The sequence below is a fragment of the Pleurodeles waltl genome, chromosome 3_1 (genome assembly GCF_031143425.1).
Source record: "Pleurodeles waltl isolate 20211129_DDA chromosome 3_1, aPleWal1.hap1.20221129, whole genome shotgun sequence".
Lineage (NCBI taxonomy): Eukaryota > Metazoa > Chordata > Amphibia > Caudata > Salamandridae > Pleurodeles > Pleurodeles waltl.
The window spans coordinates 1,911,921,882-1,911,940,262 of record NC_090440.1 but is presented as its reverse complement, the minus strand read 5'-3'; the positions used below and the strand labels follow the sequence as shown (position 1 = coordinate 1,911,940,262).

The window sequence follows — 18,381 nt, the reverse complement described above, 5'->3', positions numbered from 1 at the left end:
GAATGCATTCTAGTCTAATTAAGCCCTTCCAAATGGCACCAACGCTGCGCTCGAGTGCATCTCCTCGAGAAGAGACGAGTTAGGTTTCAGCAAGTACATTCAGTTTATCATATTTGAGAATTATTATGTCTCTTTACTTTTCAATCCTGTTTGGATACAAATATTCATGAAATCACCACGTTAACTTGAAAAACTCATATTAGCTAACAGCAGATTGTTTAACTAAATAAACATTATATATATTTATATGAAAGTTACCCTAGAACCCATAAATTGGTTTTAATTAACTGAAACAATAACATTAAATTAAAACAACTTAAGTATAAAACAATTCTTAACAAACACTAGAGAATACTCATCACTCAGAAGCAGCAAGGAAGAACATGGAGGACAGAGCGACATATATGGACTTGAGAGTTTTATATTATTATGATGTAGTTGTGTTTTAAACTTAGAATTTTTAAGGTTGCTGCTCAGAGAGAGCAAATAAAAGATCATGTATAATGCTAGCATCCTTTTTGCCATTAAATTCAGGCCATTAAAGGGGAAGACAAAAAATGATATTTATGACAACTCCATAACTATAGTTTTGTACCTTGTAGTGCTGAAGTTTCACGTGTCCTTCCGATGTTTACTTAACTTATATATTTATTCACAGTGTATCTCTATACATTTCCTGTCCTGTTTCACTTTACTACACTCGCCCTCGTGGGGGCATTGGGGGGGGGGGGGGGTTTGGAGACACAATCTGAGGCTACCTCCTCACTTTTTGCCTTTTGCTGATTCCAAGTTATGATTGAAAGTGTGCTGGGACCCTGCTAACTAGCCCCCAGCACCAGTGTTCTTTCCCTAAACTGTACCTTTGCTTCCACAATTGGCACAGCACTGGCACTCAGATAAGTCCCTTGTAAATGGTACCAAGGGCCCTGATGCCAGATAAAGTCTCTAAGGGCTGCAACATGTCTTATGCCACCCTGGGGACCCCTCATTCAGCACATGCACACTGTCTCACAGTTTGTGTGTGCTGGTTGGGAGAAAATGACTAAGTCAACATGGCACTCCTCTCAGAGTGCCATGCCAACCTCACACTGCCTGTGGCATAGGTAAGTCACCCCTCTAGCAGGCCTCACAGCCCTAAGGAAGGGTGCACTATACCACAGTTGAGGGCATATGTGCATGAGCACTATGCCCCTACAGTGTCTAAGCAAAACCTTAGACATTGTAAGTCCAGGTAGACATAAGAGTATATGGTCTGGGAGTTTGTCAAACACGAACTCCACAGTTCCATAATGGCTACACTGAAATCTGGGAAGTTTGGTATTAAACCTCTCAGCACAATAAATGCACACTGATGCCAGTGTGGAATTTATTGTAAAATGCACCCAGAAGGCATCTTAGAGATGCCCCCTGAATACCAATCCGACTTCTAGTGTTAGGCTGACCAGTTTCTGCCAGCCTGCCACAACCAGACGAGTTGCTGGCCACATGGGGAGAGTGCCTTTGCCACTCTTTGGCCAGGAACAAAGCCTGAACTGGGTGGAGGTGCTTCTCACCTCCCCCTGCAGGAACTGTAACACCTGGGGGTGAGCCTCAAAGGCTCATCCCCTTTGTTACAGCTCCACAAGGCATCCCAGCTAGTGGAGATGGCTGCCCCTTCAGCCACTGCCCCCACTTTTGGCGGATTGGCTGGAGGAGATAATTAGAAAAACAAGGTGGAGTCACCCACCAGTCAGGACAGCCCCTAAGGTGCCCTAAGCTGAGGTGACCCCTGCCTTTAGAAATCCTCCATCTTAAATTGGGAGGATTCGCAACATTAGGATTAGGGATGTGTCCCCTACCCTCAGGGAGGAGGCAGAAAGAGGGTGTAGCCACCCTCCAGGACAGTAGCCATTTGCTACTGCCCTCCCAGACCTAAACACATCCCTAGATTTTGTATTTCGGGGCACCCAAGAACCCAGGAAATCAGATTCCTGCAACCGAAACAAGAAGAAGGACTGCTGACCTGCAAGCCCTGAATAGACGACGCAAGACGACAACTGCTTTGGCCCCAGACCTACGAGCCTGTCTCCTGACTCAAAAAACTGCAACAGCGACGCATCCACCAGGGACCAGCGACCTCTGAAGCCTCAGAGGACTGCCCTGAACCTAAGGACGAAGGAACTTCCGTGAGCAGTGGCTCTGCTCAAGAAACAGCACAGTATTGCAACTTTTCTGCAACTTTCAAAGCCGGAAGCGTGAGACTTCACCCGATGCCCCCGGCTCGAGATCCAGAGAACCAACACCACAGGGAGGACTCCCAGGCGACTGCGACCTTGTGAGTAGCCCGAGACGACCCCCCTGGAGCCCCACAGCGACGCCTGCAGAGAGAATCTAGAGGCTCCCCCTGACCGCGACTGCCTGTGACAAGGGACCCGACGCCTGGACCAAGCACTGCACCCACAGCCCCCCAGGACCAGAAGGAACCGCACCACAGTGCAGGAGTGACCCCCAGGCGACCCTCTGCCTAGCTCAGGTGGGGGTTGGCCCAAGAATTCCCCCTGTGCCCTGCCTGCACCGCTAAAGTGACCCCCGGGTCTCTCCATTGTTTCCTATACAATACCCAATGCCTGCTTTGCACACTTCACCTGGCCACCTCTGTGCCGCTGAGGGTGTGCTTTGTAAGCCTACTTGTGTCCCCCCCAGTGCTCTACAAAACCCCCCTGGTCTGCCCCCCAAGGACGCAGGTACTTACCTGCTGGCAGACTGGAACCGGAGCACCCCTGTTCTTCATAGGCGCCTATGTGTTTTGGGCACCTCTCTGACCTCTGCACCTGACCGGCTCTGAGCTACTGGTGTGGTAACTTTGAGGTTGCCTTGAACCTCCAACGGTGGGCTGCCTATGCCCAGGAACTGAGACTTGTAAGTATCTTACTTACCTCACAATCTAACCAATACTTACCTCCCCCAGGAACTGTTGATTTTTGCACTGTCTACTTTTAAAATAGCTTATTGCCATTTTAACAAAAACTGTATATGTTATTGCTCTAATTCAAAGTTACTAACTTACGGTGTGGAGTACCTTGCATTTTATGTATTTACTTCAAATCTTGAACTTGTGGTTCTAAAAATAAATTAAGAAAATACATTTTTCTATATAACAACTATTGGCCTGGAGTAAAGTCTTTGAGTGTGTGTTCCTCATTTATTGCCTGTATGTGTACAACAAATGCTTAACACTACCCTTTGATAAGCCTACTGCTCGACCACACTACCACAAAATAGAGCATTAGAATGATCTAATTTTGCCACTATCTTACCTCTAAGGGGAACACTTGGACTCTGCGCACACTATCTCTCACTTTGAGATAGTATATACAGAGCCAACTTCCTACACATGGTACATTAGTACATTGTGAGCCTTAGGGTGTTGTGACGGGGTATCTCAAGACCCAAAGCTTCTTTGAATAAAAACGTCTTGCAATGTTTGTGTCCAATTCTAGATGGCAGAAATGTGCAGTGTCTCTGAATCTACTGTGTTTCAGGCTATAAACCAATAGTTAAAGTTTTGTAACATTTTTCTATACTTGCCTCATAGCAGTGTGCACATGTCTGGACTACTACTGATGGGCCAAACCTACAAATGAGGAGAATTGGTGTTATAGATATTAGTTGGGTCTTGCTCAGGGTATCTCACATTATATTTATCACAATGAATTAGATTTTCTTTATCTGGAGTATGTTAAAAAGCTGGTGCCACATCCTATGTGGGTTTCTGTTTGTCTCAATCTGGTAGCCAGTCTGACACAGGAGGTTATTTGAGATTGCATGAATTTGGAGTCTTCAGACAAGATCGACTGGCTAAACTACGTCAGGTTTTTTTTTCATAATAGGTTGCCCAAACTGTTTGTTAGTCCATGTCATATTATAAACTCTGAAAGGTCTTGGGTAAAAAGCACTCATGGACAGAAAATCCATATCTAGGGAAGATATTGAACTTGCCATGTCCACAGTTAGATGTTTCACTTATATAAGCTCTACTCCTGTTTTTCAGCCTGACATGAACTTAGTTCTTAATGTCCTTGAACTAATATGTTTTCTAGGTTTACAGTGGGTATTGCTTACCATCTGTCACCTTTTCCTAAGCGATAAGTACCTGACAAAGTAAGCTAAACATGCCCTTTTCTTAACCTATCACTCAAATTATGATGCAGTTTATGTTTTTTGTGATTTCTGCAGACCAGCACAAGTTATGTAACTTGTTACTGTGTGAAGAGAGAGCGACACATTTTTGTATTTTTTTATATTTAAAAATGATGTCTTCAGCTCTACCCTGTTAGGCTGTGGATCACTTTTTAAATATGGCTATTAAATTAAGCTCTGCCAACAATAAATAGATAGCTAATTATTGTTATGAACCTCGCACTGTACATCGACTGTAGAGGATAATTTTGCCTGGGTATATTAGCCATGATGTTTTATGAAACAATATTTTCTTAAATGTTGTTTGAGGTTTGATGAATTTTTATTTTTGACTTTGTGTTGAATGCATTGTGCTGTTTTTTTTATTTTTACCCAAATAAAACTAATGAGATGCAGGATTGTCTTGATGTTTAGCTAAGTCCAGATGGAATGTCAGCGGACATGCTTGTGTTGGTGCCCAGGAGAGCAAGTGGAATCCCTAACTTGCTGATGTTGGGATAGCTATTTGGTTGGCAAGAAATTTTGTTTGAAGCTTGTTTTGATATCTTGCTATGTCTGAGCAGTGGTGTAACGGCATGCTTGTGCTGTTCGGTGGGGTGGAGGGGGGTGAGAGGGACAATTGACCTTTAACAATCTCAACACACGGTTTGCTGACATGGTGAAAGTATTTCTGATATAGCTTGAGATTTGGCTTTGTCAGGAAGAGTTGTCAACTGTTATCCATTTGTAGGTGTTCTATGCTGACCACAAGAGTGGTAGGAAATGACACAGCTTGAAAGGTTTTAGATCTGGAGAGCATTGTGGTGGAAGTTGGCAGGTTGAGGTTGTGGTGTCAGGGATTTATAAATGTAGATGAAATGGCTTAACGGTGGTGTCATTTCCTTATGGGACAGGGGAGTGCAAGTTCTGCTAATTTTTCATGGAGGGTTTTTGTAAGTGATGTAGAATGTTGGGTAGTATTCGCTCTGGTCTTTACCTTCATTGAGAAAAATAGAGGGTATAAGTAAAACGACGTTTAGACAGTTTCTCAGAAAAAATAATGGATGCTAGAGAAGGCTTCAGGGCAGGTAAAGAGAAGAGTGCTGACTAGAGCGGACTGGGGATTGCTTTGTGGGCAATACATAAGCCAATGGAGGAGAGATTGGAAAGGAAAATAAACCGAAGATGGTGGCACAGTCAGGAGAGGGTAGGAGGGCTTAGAGATGGGTGGTCCATCACTAGTTATTAAGTCTCTCCATGGTCCCAAATTTTAGGGATCAATATCTCAAAACTGGACACTCACATATAAGGTTTTCCAGTTGTGAGGGTTCCCACTGATATGGGGTACCCACTGGCCTCAGAAGATCAATCAGTGTTGATTGGAAGGCTTTAATCTAGGGATATAGTACAGCTACACCTGCACCCGCTGGAAATAATAAGTACAGGACTGTACATGCTGAGAGATTGGTCTTCCTGGCAGTTAGGGTCTACCCCATTCCTTGCTGGGTAGGTCAGCTCTTCTTCTTGTGGTCAGATTACCAGAGAAAGATGTTCCAGAGGCAAAGGTTTATCCAACAAAAAAGAGAGTCTGCAACCCATCAAACTGTACTTCTTGTAAGTAATATCCACAAAAGATGAAGAGAAGTGCATTCAAGTAGTATAAACACTAGCAATCATACAAGGTAGTATTCTAACCGATAGTATTTTTGCCCGCCCTCAGGGTAGCATTCTAACCCATAGTTTTTTGCCCACTGTACCACTCTAGGCAATTTAGAATGGACCTTCTTGGGAAACCATGCCAAAACTGCCAGACAAGAGACCACAAGCAAACCCAGACTGGTGGTATCCTTATTAAACCTTGTCACTGAGGTATAGCTCGGATTCTGTCACACTGACAAGGGCCCCATGTTGAGGCATACTCTTAGCCACTTAAGACATTACATAATACATAAGAATGCTTCCCTATGCGACTACCAGTGCTTAGACTATTTACAAGCATTCCTCCTATCACCTTTGTGTATTTTATGAACTTAAGATAGTTGGCACCTCTGCTATGGAATGTAAATTTCAAAAAGCCAGATGAAGTATGGGTTAATTGGTCGAAGGAGGCAGTATTTAACCTACTTTGGTGGGACTGATAGGTCACTAGAGCCAACCAAAGTACACACGTTTGGCTTGAAATTCAAAACATTTCTCCAGTCAATGAGACATGCCTTTTGGCCTTTGTTCTGATTGTGATAAGGTTACAAATATCATACTGGTCAGAAATTACCAAAATTGTACATCAGAGTCTGACTGGTGAAGCCACACCACTCCATTTTGTGTATGAGTTTTCAGAACAAGGTTTTTAAGGTCCTTGTGGACCCAAACTTTCAATTGCTTTCCAAAAATGTATTTATGTTTAGAATAAGACTTGGGAGAATGTGACCACTGCTTGTGGCATCCATACTCCTTCGTAGGTGCTTGAAATAGTTTATGATCACTAAAATCTTATGCTTCATAACTTCATGTGCATTGTTTATTTCCTGTTAGGTGGTGTTGGGTCTCACTTTCTAATGAGGGTGTTTGGTCATTGGCTTACAGTGTAATATATTCTGCTGTCCAGTCTTGTTCTTCAATGCACAAAACCTTTGTATTTTTCAGGTTTGACAATGGATCTTGCTGGGCTATCTCCAGCATTCAAAGGAGCAGACCTAGAGCCCTCACAGAAGAAGCTCAGGTAAGAGTTGGTCTTTGTTTGAAGAGATCTTTAAATGCATACCTCTCTTCTGTTCTCTAGGGATTAAATCAATAGCTGCTTCAGAGCTAATGGGCAGCTCTTATTTCAAAACGTAATCAATACGGAAGATCCACTCTTCAGAACTAATCACATACTTGAGAATGTTTTGGAAATTGATTCCCACCTAAAAGGTTCCTTCAGGCATGGCTCCTAAAATTCATTCTGTTTACGTTTGCTGTCCTGCTAGAAGCCCATATACCCAGACATGATTTCACTGCAACCTAATGGCTAGGTCAATGACTTTTCACCTCTGTGAGACTGTCCTCTCACTTCAGATGTGCCTGCTTCTTTAAAGTTAATAAAGGACTTAAAGCCCTGCTGCAGCTTCTCAACTCACTGCTCCTGTATTGTTTTTAGATACTTTTATGATACTTGAAGACACAGAGGATATCATGCAAGTAAGGAATCCTCCCCCCAAACCCCCCACACCCCCAGAAAGCTGTCTTTCTTCTGATAGAAAATTAGCTACAGCCACTAAATGCCTTTATTCAGCTTGATCTGGGCTTCAGAAGATGCTCATATGTTCCAGATGGCAATAAGCAAGCCTGCTTTTGAAGATCAAATTTTACTGCAACAGAAGGCAGCAAATGAACGGAAGGAGATGGCACTGAATAGGGGAGAGTGATGCGTGTTTCTGGTCCAGGGAGGATCTGTCCTGGCAGTTGATGATGGATTATCCCATGCGGAGCAGGGTCAAGACCGATTTCCATATGACTGGGTTCAGACTGAAATGGTGTAGTTGTTGTGAATCCTAGTTCGTTTTAATGGGATAACAGGAGTTAGCTTAGCCTCTGGCTTGCAGACTCGTGCCCCCTTCACCTAGTGACTTTTAACCTACTTAGCTTGCTCTGTCTTAGCCCATTTAACTATTTAATTCTTCTAAGATGGCTGCCTTGTTTATAGTTAGGCCACTTGCTATGCTTTGCATTATCAGTGTCACCGCGCAACAAAGACAAACAAACTGTAGGTGTTCACACTTAGGGACTTTCCCTCTCTATACTTTTGAGGGATTGTTTATATTAATTGCCGTCCCAAGCATGTGTGTTATCTATTGTTTGGGAACACACCTACATCAGGGGTCCTTGTAGATCTGTATAAATACATCGCACTTTAGACAGATAATCAGAGGGATTCCGACCGGAGCGCATCACCACCATCGCGGATATCGATGCTGCATGTCGTCTTGACGCTCCCCCAGTCTTCGTGTCCCTGCGGAGTCTGAGATAGAGACCTCATTCCAAGGTAACAAGGGTTGGGGGGTCCTCTCATGGACATGGCATTGGCAGATTAGGTGTAGCAAACCCATCTCTTCTTTAGGTAGGAGGTTAGGCCTCTCACATTAGGGTATTAGAGCATATTACATCTTGTATGTCTTTTCTATGTATTGCAAGATGGTGGGGGTCTTTGTAATAATGACTCTCGTCTTCACAATTCTGTTCCTTGCATTCATTATCCTAATCATTTCAGCCCATGCAACTTATCGCAAATTGCAGTTATGTTAAATAAAAACTATTGAAACTCTATTGCATCTTTGTTATTGCCTGTGTTTGTATGAGACATGATATATCTGTCAGAAAGGGGTAATCTCCGTTTAACCACGACACTCCCTGAGATGTCTTAGTCTCGAGTCCATGCGTAAAGGCTGCCACAAATCACCTTTTACTATTGTGTTTCTGGTGAGGTGCTGCTAGTGAGCCGGTAAGGTTGGGACAACAGTTGCGATTTGTTGTAGGATAGGCATAGTCGCCTACAAACAATAGTACTGTCATCCTTTAACCAGCAGTCTTGCCCAGAGCAAGAGTCCAAACTACGACATAGTGAGCAAAAAAATGATGGAATAAGGTCCAGATCTCTAACTGGAGTTCATTTTTGACATTGTTTAGCATTCTCCACATGATCTTTTCTTTTTGCATTTGTCGCTCTAAGTGGTAAGGGTATGCCAGACATGCGTCCCATGCTCACTATGCCATCAGACTTAAGATAGCTTGGCTGGTGAGGTATGCTACCCTGAAACCTGCCCCAGGATGCTTGTTTTCAGTCCAGGAAGGGCCTGGCAGAGTCAAGACTGATTTGCATATGGCTGGGTCTAAGCTGGAATGAGGTGGTGAGCAAAGAAACAGTGGATTTATGCCCAGATCTCTGATTGGGCTTGAATTTTTTACTTTGTTCAGCATTCTGCCCATCGTCTGTTCTTTTTGCATTTGTCCCCTAAGTGGCAAAGATATGCCCAAACATGGGTCCCATTCTCTCCATGCTACTGGATTCAAGCTAGCCTCGCCGATGAGGGATGATACCCTGAAACCAGTCCCAGGATGCTTGTTACTGGAAAAAGAATGAAAATAGCAATCAGGAGAATGGAAATGAAAGTACAAAATCTTTAAAGAGTCTGGGTGCACCAAACATTTAGACAAAGTTCAAATATTTGCTATTATTTCTTAATATAAGAGTCAAAATATGAGTGAAATGTAGCTCACGTTATCCATAGTCTTCCAGAAAATAGACCCAAGTGATCTTTTTTTATTAATATTAAAGTAAACCTGAAAGTGTATTTTCTCAGAGAATAATAAGATAATTCATAGCTTCTCAGAATGTTTCCTCAAACTCCAAAGCTGACTCCAGAATATATAATAAATTCTGTATTAGCTGCCTCAATTAGACCTCTTTTTGAACCAATAATAAGGCAACACTTTCTTGGAAAACAGATTTCCTTTTCGCCATCACAGCAGCTAGGAGAATAAGTTAATTACAAGCACTATTGTGTAAAGAGCTATTTTTATATGTTTCAAAGGGTAAGGTGACTGTGACAACCAATCTAAAGCTTATCCCTAAAGTTCCTTATAGTTTATTTTTAAAGTTTCGTCCTTATTTCACATGAAACAGAATTGTTTCACTTGTGTTTCTTTTCTAATCCAACAACATCAGCTGAAACATCTTTGCATTCATTACATGTGATTAGATGTCTGAAGTGTTATGTAAGTACTACTAACTACTTCCAAAACTCACATCAGTTATTTGCTACTTTTGGGTTAGTAAGCAAAGACAATCTAAATAACAAATTAAACCTTGGCAAAGTGGTTTGCATCCTGAATTAAAAAGTCTCATGACCTGATGAACAGACCTTTAACAAAAACAACGATGATGGCAGCATTAATAGCTCTCTTTGCCGGACTATCTCTAAAAGACATTTGCAAATCAGCAACATGAAACACTTGCTTTTACTAACTATTACTGCAATGATGGTGATGCCACCGAAGATGCAGCCCAGGAAGGGCATTGCACAGAAACCTTTTTACACAAGGGAAGCCTAATGCCAACCAACCGCTTTGTTGGAGACTGTTGTGATAATCTTAATTCATGCAGGTTAATCAATGAAAAATCTAATACTCGAGAAGGAAAAAAGATACTCACCTGTAACTCCAGGTCTCCAGCATTGGTATCCTTCATAGGTTCACATGCGACCCAGCATACTCCTCTTCTCATTAGGCTTTGAGAAAGTGCTAGGCGAACATTGTATGAGTTAAGAAAATCCAACAGTTGGAAGCCTCTAACAAGGGAAGTGCTGGAGGTGCTGGTCCCTGATTGCCCATAGTTTGAATTATTTATAAGGATGTGGATAGTTTACTTCCCTTCTCATTAGGCTTCGAGAAAGTGTTAAACGAGCATGTTGCGAACTAAGAAAATCTGACAGTTGAAGCCTCTGACAAGGGAAGAGCCGGGGGTGCTGATCATTGATTGGCTGTAGTTTGGCTCATTTATAATGATGTGGAAAGATTACAAAAGACCTATGACATGAGTGTAAGGCTTACTAAGATTCTTTCTGTGGATCCCGGTCTGCAAAGGGAATAAAGCATATAAATGTTTGAAAGATGCCAATTTTGGAGAACCAGAGCTGCAGGCAAGTGACTATTTTCCCCTTCTTTACTGGTTTGGTGTTATGGAAATTCAGAAGAGATGTGCGCACAGTTTCACCTCCTCAGTTGCTCATATGTGACCATACTTTAAACTATTAGTGTCCCTACGTTAGTTGACACACTGCCTCCTTTTCTACTAGATTTGGTTGGCACCACATGAGCTATAAACTGAAGCAACATCCTGCAGGATGCAAGGATGCTTACGTGTGATTCTTTTAAAATGAGGAATTGCCCGAAAGATGGATCCACCAGGACAGTGTAAAATGTAATGTTTGCTGGGAAGTAGAACTGCTTAGAACTCCTGGAGAAACAGAGAGGCATTGAACAGGTGCAAGCATGAGGAGCAGGTGCTGGTCAAGAAATGAGCGCATAGGAAAAGCAGGATAGGCACTGGGAAAGTACAGGAGCAATTTCAAATGCATATAATTAACTGTAGGAAAACTGTAAAACATGACCAGTGTAGAAATGGGCTGTCAAACACATAAGGCGGGAGACCAAGCAAGAACTCAGGAGCAAGTATGAGATTAGTATTTGTAAAAGAGGTGCCAACAAAGAGCGTGTATAATATGAGAAAATAGATTGAGAAATTATATTAAGAGACAGCTCGAACTGCTGAGTAGGGTGAAACAAAGATTATTTGGTACTGTTAAGAAAATAATGTTTGCGTACTGCTGGAAAGAGAGGTGCTTACAACTCCTGTAGAAACAGAGAGGCATTGACTACTAGGCTCTGCTGGGAAGATAAGAATAGAATCTGCCGAGAAAAAGTGGGGTAGAAACTGCGTGAGAGGGATCAGACCTGCAAAGGAGGGATGGAGGCAAAGAAAATCCAAACTGCTAAGGGTAATATGGATCAGAACTGTTGGGAAGAGGTGCCTCGGATCTACTGAAAGTGAGAGAAAGGTTTATGAAATATAAATATTCACGTAAGTGACTTCAAAATAGTAGAAGGAAATAACGTCCAGTTGGTGGGTTTCTGAACACGATTTTTTTAATTTGCAAAATCCACTGGTGAGGGCATGGTATGCATTAACAATATGACCACTTACGAAAAGCTCTCCGTCAGTACATATTGAAATCTCCACAGTAACCTTACAGACTACTATATTTAAGCTCTAAAAAGTAGATACATGTGAACAAAAGGTGATTTTGTATGAAACACCTCTCCTACAGAGAAAGTACGACACCCAGTGTTTCACAAATAAGGAGAAAATTGGAGCCTGTCAACAATTGCATTAATTGTTGCAGCTAAAGGTTAGGTTTGGAAATCGGGTGGTTGGGGGTTAGGCAGAACTCGTAGAGATAAACGACGGAGTTTTAAATTGAAGACCAGCAGAGACTGAAGGAGTGCTTGGAGTGCAAATCCTTGCAAAGAGTAGCGAGTGAAGGACTTGTGATATGTAGGGAACAGTAAACAATGGTATAAATGAATGTCTTGCAAAATGCAAATAGAAAAGAAGTGAGCACTGTGCCCCGTGAATCAGGCATGGCCGTGGAGCTGAGTGCAGGACTCCAAGGAAAGTACAAAACCTTGCTTGTAGAGGAGCTTCATCATAAAAATGGTAAATGCTGCGACAAGGAACCATTGCGAAATAGCTGTGAGGGCACACCTCACTTGCTCGTGAGGTATTGGGCAACTGGATACACAGAGAAAATAGGAGTCATGTCCCTGCTTCATAGAATAGAATATTGAACCTCACAACCGATTAATGTAATTGAGACATTAGGATATTCTGGAGGGTCTACTAAAGAAGAAAACAAATGCATACCACTATTGGATTAGTCAAGAGTTGCCAGGGTTGCATGACTAAACAAGCACTTGCAATGCAATGGGTCCCGCGTTTGCTCGAGTTAGAGCTATTAGCGTTGTAAATTCCTAACTGGACTTTTCTTGCCACATGAATAGAAAATGAAAAGTAAAACTGTTGACACAAGCAAGCCGATTCAAAGCGCCACGGCAGCCATGAGCATGAGCGCGAAGGAGAGAGACAAAAGGAAAAGGAAGTTCCCTCGCAAGTCAAACGTATCGGCAAACGTGCAATTATCCATGTAACAGGGTCAATGGCCAAGGAGGTAACAAAACTGCCGCAAGGAGGGACAAACGTAAAGCATTTACCAATGATGACAAAGGATTTTTGAAAGGCAAGCCCATGAACGAGTGATAATGATGGGCGTGTGGTGGGCGTTGTTAAAAACCCACAGATAAATTACAACAGGCCAGAGCACTTGCGCACTCGACCTAAAAAGGGTGTCTGGCCAGTTTTTCAAGGCAGATGTGACTTGGTAGCAGTGCAAAAATTATAGTTACAAGCATGGCTGGGTTCCCCTGGAACCACCTGCTACTGTAGCCTCACTGAATAAACGAGTACCCCCTTTTTAGGCTTTGATTTTCAGACAGTCGGGTGATTTAATAATCAGGGCGTAATCTTTAAGATTGGTGTTACAACCATTTTGCACAAGGATAGCATTCTTCAGTGTATTGTCCAGTCAATGTTATTATATTGTAAGTTAATACTTTGCTTAATATAGTTGTCTCTTTAGCCAAAACAGATTATCTACTTTATTTAAACAGCATAACATGCCAGAAGCTTTTTGGAAACCTTTAGGCATAAGGAATTATTTACGTGCATTCAGGGGGTTAATTTAAGCAGAGTCTGGCTAAAGAGTGGAATGGATGAACTGTCTGGATAGCGAAGTCAGATAATCCAGTTTCGATAGTCTCGCAGAGTTCACTTTGCTTGTGTTGGTGTCTTGGACATGGACTGTCCGGGCCCCATGGTCTGATGCAGGAGCTTTAATTGTGAATTGTTTACTGGGGACCAAAGCAGTGAGTCAAAGAGTGGAACTCTGTCGAGGCATGGGTTGGTTGAGCACATGAACATGTTTATTTTAATGACACAAGAACAGAAGGGTGGAGGTGACAGGGTGTGATACAAACACTGTACACTATGAACAAGGAGCGAGTCGACCTCAAGAACGGGGTGCGGTGCCTCAGGCAGGCGTTGCCTTGGGTAGAGGTCTGCTCTATAAACATGACTCTTTTCTCTCTCTCACCTGGCAGCAAATGCAATTTCAGGTTCAGTCCTCTCTTGCGCAGGCTTTGCTTGGATTCGGCAGTGATGACAGGTTTCTTGTCTTGTTAGCAGTTTGCAGATATATACTGGACCTCTTTACAAGTGCCCGAGGTGCGTTCTTGAATTTGTTGGTTTCTGCCACTTTTGGGTTTGCCTGGTGTTGGGTTCTTTTTGAAAGATTGTTTATAAATTGCTTTCGGCTACAACTGGCAGACCTAAATTTATATAAACCTGAGACCTGTGTATTGTGTTTTATGACTAGGCCAAGTAGATTGAAACTGAATGTAACTAATAAATATGGCCTTGGTTATTGCTAAGTTAACATTTGTTATGGCTTGCAAATCTGCTTCTGTCCTTATTTTTTTTTAATGCATTTTATTGCATTTTTTTTTCAAACATGAGCACAGCAATTTGACATAGGATACAATTTACAAGGTGCTGCTAATAGCTTGTTAGATTCAGGGTATATGTATACTTTAAGACAAATGTGTTAAAAGGGATTAGCAAAAATACTTCGGTCCATACAAGCACATTGCAATAAGAGACTCCTAGTATATTCAAAGATGAAGGAACAACAAAACTCCCCACCCTCCTCCCTCCACCTCACCCAAACCCATCCACCAAGATATTCATTCCACTGGCCGTCATATATGTCATACTTTTCATTAGAGTGTAAGTTGCCCCAGTTTATGCAAGGTTCAACTAATCAGTAACTTACGTTAACAAACCAGTTTGGAAGGAGCGTCAAGGTCCAGAGCGCAATTGCGATCTGCTTCTGTTGCAGACTAGTTGCAAAGAAGTGGCTTGATGTGGAGAAGTGAGTGAAAGATGAAAGTAGGCTCGTTAGAGCCCAGAACACGAGGTCGGGTACTAGAAACATGGGCCTTTCTTGGCATGCACTACTTGGTACATTCAACAAAAATGACATACCACCCTAGATTAGTTATGTTGCCACTGGATGGAGTAGATGTGTTCCGTGGCAGAGACTTGACTGCCCTTGGTTCCTGATAACAAGGGTTGGTGACGCCCACTCCCATGCTCTCAGAAAGGTACTTCAGAACTACACAATTGGCATTTTGACTTGAGCTGCACTGTTGGTGGATACTGAGGAATTTTCCCTTTCTCTTGTATAACTGCTGCTTTGTACAAATCCACTGATTAATTAACTAGGTATGATACAATATTACATGACCCCTTTGGTCGTAGTATTTGACTGCACTGTTATGTGTCTTGATATCACTGTTGATTGATTGACCAAGACCTAACACTTCATATGTAAAGCTGAATTATTATGGAATATGTTTTTTCAACATTGCATGATTATTGTGAATGTTCACATGTAATAAGGAAAGGTATCTTTTATAAAAGGTCACTATGTTGAAAACCGTGTAAAGTCTCGGTAATAGGTCTTCTCCTAAATCCTGGACAATGTTCTTGTCTCCTTCAGGCGAGACACTAAAACCTCTTGTGTCTTTTGCAGTCCTTATTCAATGCTGGTACTTGTACACAAAGCTCTTTTAACGCAAAATGGCTTTCAGGAACATACATAGCAGATCTATGAGAAATGAACAGGCAGTTTTGCCCATGTTGGTCATGGGCATTACTTTAAAAAACTATGAAATGCCTCTTTGGAGTTTTTCCTTTCAACGAAACGACCAATCCATCATGACATGGTTGGCATTGAGCATTTTCTCTGAAAGTGTTCAGTAGTTGCAGTTGAAGCAGTTTTGGCGATCATTCCCTGCTCATTTGGTATGGAAGCCTAAATAAGGGGGCATTCTACAGTGGCAGTCCTACAGAACTCCAAATGAGTTCCACAGCTGCGTGTAAATGTCCGGTCAAAAAAATGTAACTGAATGCTTGGCAGCCCCTTTATTTATGCAACCTAGAAATAATATGCTCCTAGAAGGAGAATGCTTTCGCGTCATGCTGTATCAAGTCTGGCTTGAGCCAGGTTTAGGTGTTGGCTGAGCTCACGTAATCACCAGAAAAAAAGAGATTCCGGAAGCAGTATTTAGGGAGGGGATTTGACTCTGCCCCTATGTTGATGTTCTCTACAGGCATTTGATCACTAGTTTTTTACGATCTACAAAGTATTCCCATTGCTCGTTACGGATAAAGACAGTGTTAACATTAGCGCTGTGCCAAGAAAAAGGCAATTTTCTTTGTGTAACCCTATAACGAATGCAGTAGAAAGGGTGTTTTTTTATTGTGAGCTCTCTGGTACATACCGTATCAAGCTCTTTTTTGTGAACTCTGTCAAATACAGCAGCAAGGGTTTGACATTGTGAACTGTGAGGCAAACACCGCAGTAAGGGGCTTTTGATTGTTTTATACTTTCTCGACCAGATATCCTTTTAGAAGGGCTTTAGATGGTCTGTTTTTTAAATAGTAGATTTGTGATTTTATGTTCATTGTTTACTAAAAGAAAAAGCATTGGCTGCACATTGATTTTGTTTTTCTCATAGTGTGCTTTGCCGAGTTCCTAATTTGTAAATCACCAGACCTCTATGAGTAAGCCTTAGGTTGCTGTTTCTCTATATTGATGCTGAAGTGCTTAAGGGTTGTACTATCCTATAGTGATATTCTTCTATAGGGAGATTGTCAGAAGTAATGATAGCCTTGCTAAGAAGTAGTTCCATTGCTACGACCTGTTGTTAATGCATACCCCTTGTCAAAAACTGTAGTAAATGACTTTGCATAATGTAACCCCATGACAAACCGAGGAGAATGTTTTTTTTCATTGAGAGCTGTAAGGAAATGCCTCCTTGGCATGGTTGCCCCCTGACTTTTTGCCTTTGCTGATGCTATGTTTACAATTGAAAGTGTGCTGAGGCCTGCTAACCAGGCCCCAGCACCAGTGTTCTTTCCCTAACCTGTACTTTTGTATCCACAATTGGCAGACCCTGGCATGCAGATAAGTCCCTTGTAACTGGTACTTCTAGTACCAAGGGCCCTGATGCCAAGGAAGGTCTCTAAGGGCTGCAGCATGTCTTATGCCACCCTGGAGACCTCTCACTCAGCACAGACACACTGCTTGCCAGCTTGTGTGTGCTAGTGAGAACAAAACGAGTAAGTCGACATGGCACTCCCCTCAGGGTGCCATGCCAGCCTCTCACTGCCTATGCAAGTATAGGTCAGTCACCCCTCTAGCAGGCCTTACAGCCCTAAGGCAGGGTGCACTATACCATAGGTGAGGGTACCAGTGCATGAGCATGGTACCCCTACAGTGTCTAAACAAAACCTTAGACATTGTAAGTGCAGGGTAGCCATAAGAGTATATGGTCTGGGAGGTTGTCAAACACGAACTCCACAGCACCATAATGGCTACACTGAAAACTGGGAAGTTTGGTATCAAACTTCTCAGCACAATAAATGCACACTGATGCCAGTGTACATTTTATTGCAAAATACACCCCAGAGGGCACCTTAGAGGTGCTCCCTGAAACTTAACCGACTGTCTGTGTAGGCTGACTAGTTCCAGCAGCCTGCCACACTAGAGACATGTTGCTGGCCTCATGGGGAGAGTGCCTTTGTCACTCTGAGGCCAGTAACAAAGCCTGCACTGGGTGGAGATGCTAACACCTCCCCCAGGCAGGAGCTGTAACACCTGGCGGTGAGCCTCAAAGGCTCACCCCTTTGTCACAGCCCAGCAGGGCACTCCAGCTTAGTGGAGTTGCCCGCCCCCTCCGGCCACGGCCCCCACTTTTGGCGGCAAGGCTGGAGGGAACAAAGAAAGCAACAAGGAGGAGTCACTGGCCAGTCAGGACAGCCCCTAAGGTGTCCTGAGCTGAGGTGACTCTAACTTTTAGAAATCCTCCATCTTGCAGATGGAGGATTCCCCCAATAGGGTTAGGATTGAGACCCCCTCCCCTTGGGAGGAGGCACAAAGAGGGTGTACCCACCCTCAGGGCTAGTAGCCATTGGCTACTAACCCCCCAGACCTAAACACGCCCTTAAATTTAGTATTTAAGGGCTACCCTGAACCCTAGAAAATTAGATTCCTGCAACAACAAGAAGAAGGACTGCCTAGCTGAAAACCCCTGCAGAGGAAGACCAGAAGACAACAACTGCCTTGGCTCCAGAAACTCACCGGCCTGTCTCCTGCCTTCCAAAGAACTCTGCTCCAGCGACGCCTTCCAAAGGGACCAGCGACCTCTGAATCCTCTGAGGACTGCCCTGCTTCGACGACGACAAGAAACTCCCGAGGACAGCGGACCTGCTCCAAAAAGACTACAACTTTGTTTCAAGAAGCAGCTTTAAAGAACCCTGCAACTCCCCGCAAGAAGCGTGAGACTTGCAACACTGCACCCGGCGACCCCGACTCGGCTGGTGGAGAACCAACACTTCAGGGAGGACCCCCGGACTACTCTACGACTGTGAGTACCAAAACCTGTCCCCCCTGAGCCCCCACAGCGCCGCCTGCAGAGGGAATCCCGAGGCTTCCCCTGACTGCGACT

At 43.1% G+C, this 18,381-nt stretch overlaps 1 protein-coding gene across 3 annotated transcripts in view; it reads left to right on the top strand.

Moving 5' to 3' along the window:
* The window catches only part of INPP5K (inositol polyphosphate-5-phosphatase K), a 470,513-nt gene that overhangs the window by 84,862 nt on the left and 367,270 nt on the right, over positions 1 to 18,381 (top strand). For all 3 annotated transcript variants that reach the window (XM_069226108.1, XM_069226107.1, XM_069226106.1), the window contains exon 2: positions 6,802 to 6,877. In XM_069226108.1, the coding sequence (XP_069082209.1) occupies positions 6,810 to 6,877 (68 nt within the window). In that variant the 5' untranslated portion in view covers positions 6,802 to 6,809. The remainder of the gene's footprint in view (positions 1 to 6,801; positions 6,878 to 18,381) is intronic.